The 12258-nt window shown below is 39.0% G+C and overlaps 1 protein-coding gene across 2 annotated transcripts in view; it reads right to left on the bottom strand.

The window, feature by feature from the left end:
* The window catches only part of ptpn4a (protein tyrosine phosphatase non-receptor type 4a), a 37485-nt gene that overhangs the window by 18248 nt on the left and 6979 nt on the right, over nt 1-12258 (bottom strand). Inside the window, exons 2-9 of one of the 2 annotated variants that reach the window (XM_035676751.1) lie at nt 10109-10246; nt 9790-9832; nt 8962-9040; nt 7601-7645; nt 6908-6960; nt 3296-3416; nt 2776-2863; nt 1450-1538 (exon numbers count right to left, since the gene is read on the bottom strand). In XM_035676751.1, coding sequence (XP_035532644.1) covers nt 1450-1538; nt 2776-2863; nt 3296-3416; nt 6908-6960; nt 7601-7645; nt 8962-9040; nt 9790-9832; nt 10109-10246 — 656 coding nt within the window. The remainder of the gene's footprint in view (nt 1-1449; nt 1539-2775; nt 2864-3295; nt 3417-6907; nt 6961-7600; nt 7646-8961; nt 9041-9789; nt 9833-10108; nt 10247-12258) is intronic. The other variant, XM_035676752.1, reaches the window with a different exon arrangement.

The following is a 12258-nucleotide window of genomic DNA, read 5'->3' as shown; positions in this document are numbered from 1 at the left end:
TATGTGTGTGTGTGTGTGTTAAGCCTACACACGAGTGAATTATCTTCCGGAGTTACAGGGATTTGAGTAGTTACTATCCCACCCCCGGCACCCATTAACATTTAGCCTCCCACAGTGCAGCAGCAGAGTATGGGAGATTTCCAAGAATCAATGCTTTGGAGAGGGAACGGGAGCAAGAGACATAAACAGTGACAAGAGTAAGTGAATTAGACAGAAAGAGTTTAATAAAGGACACAGGGAAAAGGAGAGCAGGCAGATTTGATGTATATAATGTTTCCAGGAAACCTAGTTTAACACGAAGGCCCCCCTCCCCTCCGCTAGAAAAATCTGGTGGAATCATCTGCATAATTCTAGAAAAGATCAACTCAGGCTTAAACATTAATATGCCATGTCATAATCACTCTGCGAGAGGTTACCAAAATATTACACAGCGTATTTCTCAGCAAAAAGGGTCCCTGGAGGCAGTTCAAGTGGAGCTGGCAGGAGACTGATGGACAGAGAGGTGAGTTTGTGACAAGAACATGCACAGTTTGATTCCCCAGATCAGAGGAAATCTGGCTCTCTAGTTTTGGAACCACAGAAAGCAACGCAGCAAAGTGTTCATCTGTTCTGGTGTAGCTGCTAATAGTGACTGTGTTTTTTAGTATGAAAATATCAATGGATATGTTGTTTTCTTTCTAGCAGTGCTCTGTTTCCCATCCACAGTTCCACTCATTCACACCTGAGAGCTGCCAGGTTTTCTGTTGTTGGCCACAGAGTAGCTTCACTGAAACAGTTGGTTTTCAGCAACCTTGTTTTTGGGCTTTCAGCAGGTGTAACTGAAACTGCTGAACTTCCAAGCATGTCTTGAATAAAAAAAAACTGCAGTTTTGTTCGCAGGTACACGTTGAAAAAGCCTGTATGTTTTATTTTTTATCCCTTTCTGATGATATTTTTCTCTCCAACCAATTTCCCACTTGCTACCTAACAAACTACAGATTTTGCGTAAAAAGCAGCAGCACCTCTCCCACTGCCCCTCACTTCCGTCCCACAGGGTTTAGTACTTGGTCCTGTCCTGTTCATCCTCTTCCTGCTCCCCTCTCTGTGATTTCATCTGTTTTCATTGCCTCCATTTCCACTGCTGTGCTGATGATTACATATCCACTAAATCCATCAACACTGCAACTCACTCCACCCTGACCAACTGGCTCACTGAAATTAAATCATGGATGCAAGCCAACTTTCTAAAACTGAACTGTGACAAATCTGATATGATATCATTGGTCCCAAAGTTCTCACCAAAACCACCCACAACTTCTGCCTCTCCCCACACTCTAAGTAATCAGAAAAACACTTTGGTTCGGTAGTTTCACTTTTTGGTTCTTACTTTTCATGGCTACTTACTGGATTAAGAATGGCTGAAATAAATCTCACAGAAACACTAAACACTTGTGTGTGTATATCACTCACCATGGGAAATAGTTGATCCGTACCCTGTTCTTGTAAACAACAATGCCGGCAGACATCACCCCAATAAGAATTTCTGTGTTGCTCTGGTCCTGAAGAGAGGGTAACAGAGTATGTGAAGGAGACACACAGAGTACAACAGTGAAAAAAAAAGGACAAAAAGACAGCAAGACATTTTTGGATTAGCTTCCTCACTGCTACAAAACAAGCAGACGTTGCTGAAAACAGACAACCTGCCTCAAACAAAGAGCAGAGATCGGTGATACACTGAAAGAAAGCCACACAGGTGGAAATAAGAATCTGTGTTGGACAAGACCAGAGTTTGTGAGGAGCCAGGGTCCAATAAACATCTACAGTAAATAAGAGAAGACCTTTCAACATGTTGAGACTTTTGTCCTAATTGATTATCTAATTTAGAAATGTAATTTTATACAGTATTCACTGGACATCCTGCATGTGCAATGTGATACTGATGATGACAGAGTGCTGAAACATGTTTGTCTTGTGCTGCTTTATGCAGAAAACAAAATTGATTTTCTTAAAGTTTTGATACACCGAATCAATAATCATGAATTGCCCTAACTGGAAAACCAGCCTGGAGCTGGTTACACTATTAAAGGAATGGCCTTTATATTTCTTCAAAGTATACACTGCATACTTTTGATTTTATGTACATTAAGGTTGAAACCAAGTTAATGTCCCAATTCATAAAAGATTAGTAACACAATTTCCACTCCTCCGTGACATTATAGTGGATGTGAACATAGTTCTTATCCCTTCAACAGTCTTCAGCTTTTACTGTAGATTGAGATTCATGTGATGACTATTCAACAGAAATACATGAAATGACTTGGCTACGCAGCTACTATCTGTTGCTGTTTCAGTGAGAGCTGAATGCCAATGTGTGGTATTTCTACTGGATGTAGGCATCAACACAAACTGTACACACTGCAGCTCCTCCAACCTGTTCTCATTTCTCCCAGCGGCTCAAAAACAGTGTCAAATCAACCATGTTGTGACAGTGGGCTGCAGATTGGGACTTTATTCTATAAATTCTGATGCCACTGATTGAAGGTTGATATGGACTAAATTAGCTTGTACTTCTCAGGGTTTTTGTGGGGGAGAGGGAGGAGAGAGACAACTGGAGTGAGATCACAGATACGCTGACATGTCTAACAGGCCACATGGCTTGTGCTGGGAAAAAAAAAAAACACGAGGCACTAGACAAACAGAAACACAAAAACACAAACTGTATATAAATGTCTTTAACAAACACACACGCACCAAAGCAGACAAGTGTTAACAGTCGCAGAATAAAACCTTACTTACCCTTGCATAGTGCAGCTCTACCCCGTAGAGCTCCAGCGTGCGTGCTGTGTTCAGATAATTAAACTCTGACTGGGCAGGAGATAGACCACTGAGAGAGAGAAAGAGAGTGTGTGTGTTAAAGAGACATATGGAGAAGGAGAAGAGAAAGGGAAGGGCACAAAGGCAAACAAAAGAAATGGGCGAACAGAGATATGAATGACAGCAGGAAAAAAGGTTGGTGGCATATGTCATAGTGCATCATAATGTATGTGTGGGAGTGAGTTTTCTTACATATTTCTCAAGAAAATAAAAAAATATTTGACTATTTTGTCAGTTCTAAATATAATGCACATTGTTGGCAGAATTAGTGTGCTTTTACTGCAACAAAAGGCGTCATTATTACAATATTTGACATGACAGTGGCATCAACAGCCTCTTTATCTGGACATATAGTAATCTTTGGCATCCAATTCATTTTTGTGTCAGTTCCCGTGTATCTGTACATGTATTTGAATGTGCTCGTTTGTGTGTCTCAGTGTACCTGTGCTGCTGGTGATGTTTGGAGACCTCTTTGTGGAAGTCCTGTGGGGGGTTGGAGACAAAGCAGTATTCCGACAGATATCCTGCTGTATGCTCCGTTTCATTGTAGTCCCCCAACTCGGCTACAAAGAGAGCGAGAGAAAGAAATATTGATTAATATAATGTAAATGCATCAACACTCTATGCACAGATAGATAGATAATGAGCTAACAATAAGGATGACAATCATGCTGCATGATTATCCCTTTCAAAAAAGGATTCATTGAATTTTTGTATCATAAAGTAAGTTATGCTGGAGTGAATTTACCTACTGCTGGAGGATTGGCTGAAAACAGCATATGTCATTTCTGTTACATACCCATATCTATCTATCTTCTTAATTTTGGACAGTCGACATTTCAACATCTTATAAATTAGGAGATTTAACAACTGTTTTTTTTATACCAGACCACTGAGGTTAAGGATTTGGCTAGGTTTAGGCACAAAACACATCTTGGTTAGGAGTTGTTTATGAATTATCACAACATCTACAGACAAAGCGAAATGTTACAAATACTCTATTAACTCTATTACTCCATAATCTGTAGGCGGACAACCCAAATAAAGGGTTACCGAAAACATGTACTGCTAGAGCCAAATAGCTGAAAAAAATGAAAACAATTAATTCAATTAAATAGAAAAAGTGAAGAGCAGCAAAAGTAGATATTGGTCATAAACATTTGCTATTATTCAAACTGGTGATTCCAACTTTTTCCAGCTTGTACCATTTTCTGTCCATGACCTGAAAAAGTCTGACAGCTTATTAGTGCCAGACCTGCCAAAATATGATAGCACTGCCAATATGGTCTATTGGCATGAAAACCATTTAGCCAGTGCTGGCAATATCTATCCTCACTGACAGATATCTTCAGGATATGAATGTCTGCATGCTTTGGCTCATTATTAACCGAAATAACACCAAACCAATGACATGCAGGAATTCTTCTGCACTTGTTAATTGGCCCTCTTTCTCTGCACGCTTTCCGCCATCTTATCTACTTTGGGTGTGCATTTGTTTTCATGGGAAAGCACTGAAATGACCGCAGTTACAATGGTGTAAAAAAACAAAAACAAATGAATCTTCACACCTTAGCTGTGAATTTCTCACAGCCTCTGACAATCCTCTTTTGTTAGGAAAGCATGTATTATCACTACAAGCACATAAAGGATAGAAACTGAATGTGATCTGAGTGTGAAAGCATATTGACAGCATCAGTTGATCATTTGTTTTTGAGCGTGCATGTGTTCGTGCCCTCGCAGGTTTTCAGGGCTGAACAGAGACACAACCCTTTTATAATGATATTATCAGAGCAGCTGAGCCGTCAGCGTGTGAACATGTATCAAGTTAGTCCAGGCCGATGCAAGAACTGTGTGTGAATATAACAAATATCTTAAAGAACATGACAAACTAAATAACAAGCATATTTAATTTGGAATTAAAAACTGTGCTTTGGCCCTTTTCTAATGAATGTATTTCATTTGGCAGATGGGCAGAGGCATTTAAATGTGGTTTAAAATAACAAGGATCAAGGATCAAAAATACTGTTGTTTTTTATAAAAAAAATGAAGAAGGGAGTGATTGCATATAACAGGCAGAGTGAAATGATTCCCAGATCTCTGGTAGCTTTCAGAGCGAATCCCCAAAGCCATTAGCTCAGTAGCTGGCGGTTGTGGTTCAAAAGCATCAATTCACTAAAGTAGTCCCTGGACTAACCTACTAGCCGGTAGCCTAAGCATATTGACCAACGAATCAATTCAAGCTCACCCGCTTATTGATGCGCACACAGCTCCAGGGAGGAATACAGTATGTAAAGTCAATACCTTACATCTGAGAACAGTAGGCTAGTGTTGGTTTTATTTTATGCTGATGCTTACTTCAACAAGGTCCGATATTAGGGCCAATGAAGCTGACAACCTGATCTCTCTTTATATATTCAAATTGTGATGTGAAATCTATACTCTGCTGTATACTGGCTCAAAGCGGAAAGGCTAGCTCGGGATCAGGCTCCTTATAATTATGCTATTGACCAATTAAGCACAAACAAGGCATTCAGCTCTCCATTTGTGATGATGGATTTACAGGCATTGGGGGTAATTTAGTCCATGTGTGTTTGCACACAAATGTGTGTGTGTGTGTATATTAACAATTAACTGTTTATTAACAGCAAACATAACTGTATGTTTACCACCACAGTGAATATCAATAAATTAACACAAGAAACACTATGGAACTCAGTGAATACCAGCTTGTGTTTGGTGATGCAACATTTGAGATAAAGCTGAATTACACAACCCCACATCTACTGCTTTAAAATAAACAAAAATGTGTCATTTCAAGATTTATTTATTTTTTACCAAAATGCCTTATTTCTGAGGGAAAGCGTTGCTATGGTTATTGGACAGTTGGTCAATTTTAAACAAGGATTTAGGTCTACTGGGTGGGATTTGTTGTGTTTTGAAAGTGCAAGCTTTTACACGGGATTTAGCGTGATCAGTGCTGGCACTTGGGGTCGAGCTAACTGAATTAGCAGCATAGCAGCTGCTTCAAGCCGTTTTTCCCAAAGCAAACATTTATCTTCATAATCTGGGCTGGCACTGAGCGAAGTGACAACATGGACCTAGCTACAGAGTGTGTGTCTGTGTGGGTAAAAGCAGTAGTGTCATGATGTTGGTAGTCTAGGCCAAATCTCTTCTCTGACCTATATACCGTAGCAGTGCAAATTCCCCGCAAAATATGCCAGAGAGGTGGAGGACAGAGAGAGGGAGAGAGGAGAGGGGGAAGGGGTTTAGGAGTGTGGAAAAAAAAGGGATAAGCAGAGAGGGATGAGAAAGACTAAACAGAGATAAAAAGAAAGAAACAGACAGAAGGATAAACAGGCTTCACGCAAACAATGAGCCGCAATAAAAGAGAAAGAGCGAGTGAGACAGACAGACAGACCAGTGTGTCAAGAGTCATTATTCACATGACAGAGGGGCCCAGTCAGCATTTAACCCAAACGCTAAATCACAACAGTAGATGAGATTACCGCTGAGGCTGAACGTACACTGGCACTGACTAGTCTGTAGAAATGTTTTTTAAACTCTGGCTTTTAGAAAAATGTAGGCAAGGAACAACAAAAAGGGAAGTAGATCATTTATTGCGTTGCCTGAAGCAAAATTTTAATACCGTTTGAAACAATATCATCTAGATCTAGTAAATTTGATCAGACATTCCATCTAAAACATTTATTTATTTGTCCTTTAGTCAATAAATAGAGATGAAATAAAGGATAATACATAGCTGCCATTGTTCTAGCGTATTTCCACTTGGTCGATAATGGGGATTTTTGACTAGTCTCGACTGTAAAAAACCGAACCACAATCACATTGAATATTTATGTCACTGCAAATAATATCAAATATCACTGCACAGCTTAATTGAATCCTAATGGCTTCAGAGCACCAGCTATGAAAGCACTGGAACAACCACAGTCATTACATTTAACAGTGTGTGTAGCTAAAGAGAGGCCTAATGAATTGCCTTTCCATCAGTATGTAGAGTGGATGTATCCAGGGAGCTTTAGGAGCTACTTACATTGAACAGCATAGGACGCCAGCAGTGCGGCTGTGTTGTGTGGACAGGGCAATCTGGAAAGAACCACATACAGATATTGAGTTTTGGATCACTTGTCGTTGATAATAACACAGCAATAAAGAAATGTAAAAATCATCGACATTATTTTTCTTTTATTTGAAGAAACAAAGAGAGTTTAAAGTATAATATACCATTTATGTTGTTATATTAAATAACTACAATACAGAAACTGAGTAGAAATAGTTTTTCAACCACACGCAAGCAAACCAACAGTTATGGCTGTGTTTTCGCTTTAGTTTTTGAACAGACTGAAGTTATTTTGATACTTTTAGATCCATATATGGCAGCTTTGAAGCATCGACTCATGTCTTTATTTTTGTTACAAGCTTAAGGCGCTGCACAGCTGCATGCAATTTACTTATTCATTCACACATTCGACCTGCTGCAACTGAAAGCCAGACCTTCAATCAAGTTACCTCAGCGACTACGTTATAAATACCATGGGTATTACGCTTAACTGCAGGATTGAAATTGCTTGCTTTCTTGTATGTGTATGTATATACACTTATATTTCCTATAGTCACACACCTCTTTAGACCCACTAACGCTCTCCTATATTACATTACATACCAATTATAATACAGTGAGAATTATTCTATTTCAGAAGCTCTTTATGCGGCAAGACATACTCACCTTCCAGTTAATATATCCTGCTTGATCTGGAGGAAATATTGGTACCTGCAGGGGGATGACACACCACCATTAGGACAAAAGGCCAGCGAACCATTACCTCTGTTTAAATTGAATATAATATGATGTAAAGACAAGCAGCCAACAGATGCCTGTCGGTCACATTATAATGGTGACAATTCTGATGGAAGTGCCTGTTATGTAAAATCAATAGACACCCTTTAGCAGAGGCTTCTGTTTAATTACAATAAAGCTCATTTGCCATAACATAAATAATACAGATTTCTTTTAGAAATAGATATTCTTCATCATTTCATAACATATATCCTGTATGAACTGAATTTAAAGGAGAATGAAAATATAATCCCACTACTAGCAACACTGAGCCATTCGTCATCCTAGCTCTTGCTATCAGTACTGCTAACCCAGTGTCGTTGTGCACTACCCCACCAACGTCATAAACGTAGTCCAGCAGAGCTATCAGGACTGTGTGTTGGTTGTGACTTGAATTTACAATTCACCAGATCAGCATGTCGGACCCAAGCCTCACTATTCACTGTTACAAGCTGTATACAAAGTGTTATTAGGGCTCAGGGAGCGAGGCCATGGCTGAGAGGCTGAAATAAACACCAGGCAGAAAGGCGATATGGTGTTGTGACGCCTACCCTGTATGTTGTTTATGTAGAGCGCAGTGGTGCAGACCTTATGTTTGCACAACTGTGGGTTGGAGTCCACATTAAGGCCTTGATACCAAACATACTGCTTTCTTATTTTTCTTTAATGAGGTTGCATCAACTAAAAAATGAAGCTCTGGTCCTGGGTATCCATTGGCAATGATTAGATCCCTCTTTTCAGTAAACCTATTTTTATATGATTGTCTAGTTCACTTAAGATCTAAGGAAAGGAAATACATTTATTTTTCATACACATACAGTATACAGTATGTCCCTTCTTCCACGATGAGCTCTGGTACATTATGTCTCCTATTTTCAGCTGTGTGTGGCACTTAGACACTAAATAAATCACAACAGACATGTTCAATTAAACTCAACAACTAGTACATTTAGATATATATAGAAATAATTCTTAAAAAAGATTCAATAGTTTTCTTTTTCAGTAACACACACCCAGCAAAGCCATTTCCACTTCCAACCTTCTGCTCACCAAGATCATTGCTCCATATTTCTGAATGAAACAACATAAATACACCAGATCATGTATGATACATAAGTCTAGAGTTGTGGTAGTGATCCAACACTGAACTATAAATCAAAATATAGGCCACCAGAGCCAGGTTAACACCTGGAAGTATAAATCCAGCCTAACACCTTCCATCAGATAATATTGAGCAAAACCTTTCTTACCGCGTGTATTCTTCCTGAAGTTTATTGGGGTCTGTCACAAAGAATTTGACTCTGAAGCTCAAGTTATGGGGAGACCCTCCTGGAAAAATGATGACGGAGAGTTAGAGGGGAAAACACAGCATGGCAGATCTGATGGCGACAACATGTGCAGCTAGCTACTGTGATTAACTTTGAACGTTAATCTGAGAATGTGGGAAATATTAATTTATATTATGATAATGTATATGCTGTAAGCAGGGGGTTACGCAGAGTGTCTTGTAAAAAGAAAACACCTGAAAACACAAAGTTTTAATTCAGGAAATCAGAAGCCAAAAGTTTGAAAGCTACACTGACTGACACACTGACATCAATCGGTATAAACGACTCAAAGTGTAAATTACGCAAACCTACAAATACAAGCACACCAGTCTAACTCCATGTGTAAAATACAACATCCTGTGGTTATTCCTCAATGAATCAGTCGCTCAGCATAAAAACAAGAGTTGAAACACAGTTCAATCATTGCTTGAGGATGACTGCATTTCTCACTAGGGCTACGTCTTAATTGTTCTACATGTTACAAATTCTATTACTCATTATCAGAAACAAAATAAAAAGAGCGGGGTTGAAATTAAGTTTAATCATAGCTTAAGGCAGATTCAGAATATTAAATCACTCTCAGTGTGGACTGAAGACTTTTGCTTGAGGACGTTTAACTGTCACTGAGGCTGGACTGCAGACTGTTGCTTCAAACAGCTAATACATCTTGAAATTGAGTGTATTAAATGCTGATTCCTGAAAATGACTTGGACTGGTTAGTGAAGGTGGTACGTTGTGGATTTCACCTACTTTTTAACTGTTTCCTGATGGGCTTGTTGGGATCGAGCCAGCGCTGTAAAATATTGATTGAGAGACACTTAGAGACATCGTCGTGCTTCAAGAGCATGAATACACACAACCTAAATTATTCACACACACCTGACAGAAATACTCAAACACTGTGCACGTGGACAAAAACACACATTGATATACTACGCACACTACACATACACTCAATGCACATTTTAGATAATTATTTACAGTTGTGATGCATCTGATTTTATTTTACTGATCCAAATACAGAGCATCTCTAGAGTAGGCAAACACATGTACACACGCACACACGCACTTTCCTGTAGATCAGAAACATCATACTGACTGCCGTATCTAAGGAGTCATCAGCCAAGTGCAGGCCAAAGTAGTCTCTCTCAGTCAGCTCCAGGTGCTTAAAGACAGCATCCAGCAACACCTGGCCATGATCCGATTTCTACAGAAAAAGGGAGACAGAAAACGCACAATTAATTTAAATTGGCAAATCAATTTAAAAAAAAAAAAAAGGAAGACAGACAAATGGGATGCATTGCTTTGCACAAAGCTCTCTGATTCGCGTCCTTGCCTCCTTACTGCTCCTGGACTCCTCGTGTGAAAGGTCACAGGAGACACAGCGAGGGCATGTGAATGAGAGGGGAACTGATTAAACCATATCCTGTGCCATATTAAAGAGAAGACTGAAGCACTGTGCTGGGACTCGTCACACAAAGAAATCCCTTTTCCCTCCGCTAAATAATTCAAACACTCACATTGCTGCAGAAACATTTCCCCCAAGTTAAAATTCATGTGTGATTCACCTAAGTTGAGCCTTATCTAATATCTTTTCTAACCACGTGGGGAAGAACATGTATAAAGAATTAAGCTGATGCATGCCTGTGGGCTACTCTCGTATATTTATCTATTTCGCTACATGGTTTGTTCAGTGACCGTGTAATGTCATCTGACATCTTTCTAGCAAATGGAGCAGTATACGTTATATAGTTCTAAGAAAAACACGTTAAACGGTGACAGCATAAAAGTTTAGCACAACATCTTACAAATATGCTACTTACACTCATGGAATTATGTTTTCTTTTTCTCATTTTATATGGGCAAATCTATTCAATCATTATTTCTGCACTGAGGATACTAAAAAGGAGTGACTCCTGACAGGGTTTGGATTTCCTTAAGAGGACAGAAGCAGGAAACACATACACAGAGGTACAGAGAGAAAAAAGTACGTAGAGAAGTGCTCACAGCCATTAACATATAGATGTAATAACATGTCAGTTTGTTTAAATGTGATCTAATTTCCAACATTCAACTGCAACATTTGGTGACTTGGATTGTTGTTAATTAAACAATGTCAATGTCATTTACATAGAGAAACACTAAAGATACAATGATTTATGTTGTGCTGCAATGACAACATCATTGAATGAATGAATATGAAGTTGTATGAAAAACCTTCAGCAAGTTTTCCCAACAATTCAAGTTTTTGTTCCCTTTAACTAACTGTAAACAGATCAATGAAAACTGTCATGAGGCAACACTTCTCAAAAAAAATAATAATAATAAAGCGCCGTGGTAAAGAATAAAGGAAGAACTGACAAAGTTCAACACTGAAACCACAGTCTGTCTGTGGTCAAGCTTGCATAATTGAAAGAGGAACACTTAGAAAAAGAGGTTGAGAGTTCAGGAAGATAATTAAATGTGCTTTAACATGATTAGGCAACTTCAGATTTACAGGTCCTGTTTTCAGATGTCTACTGCAAAGGCTTTAGAGAGGAAGTGCTTAGTGCTGCTTCGTGACGTATGTTTGCCCATAATTCCTGTTGGTTATAATATTTTTTTTTTACTCACAAACTTGAGTGAATGTAGCTAAAGCGCTGTTAGAATCAAAAGTATGGGCCTTACAATGTATACACCCAGTTACCCAGTTAAATCCAGTTATCAGAACCAATCTTCTAGAAGAGGAATTGAAGATGAAAGTGAAACTGAACACATTGTATGTACCACAGTGTGTGTGTGCAAGCGGTTTAACAGTGTAATGAATGCCTATAATGTACATTTTGAGTGTCTTTTGTTCATTTTAAGAACAAATGGATCATTATTGCACCCAGTAGGTTAAATGTCATAATAACTGTAGGAACAGTGGCTGAACAAAAATGAAACGTAGGTTGTATTAAAAGCAGGAATTTCCCTTAGACGGGGAAACAGGAAGAAGAGAGAAGAGGATGAGAGGGATGAGTGGCTAAACTAAGTGAAAAAAGGGTGAGGAATAATTTATTAAACAGTTCATTAATATCACATCGTTTCATGAGAGAGTGGGAAGGGCGAGAGGATAAACTGTGGGACAACAAGTGGAGCAGAAATTCACACCTGATCCTGCCACGACTTAGAGAGAGAGAGTGTGAGTGTGTAACTCCATCAGAGCTCCCATGGGAGAACGAACACACACACACACAC

This window comes from Morone saxatilis, unplaced genomic scaffold, assembly GCF_004916995.1.
Source record: "Morone saxatilis isolate NCDOM2014 unplaced genomic scaffold, NCSU_SB_2.0 Contig5, whole genome shotgun sequence".
Lineage (NCBI taxonomy): Eukaryota > Metazoa > Chordata > Actinopteri > Moronidae > Morone > Morone saxatilis.
Note: the sequence above shows the minus strand (reverse complement) of the source record. Positions and strands in the feature narration are given on the sequence as shown.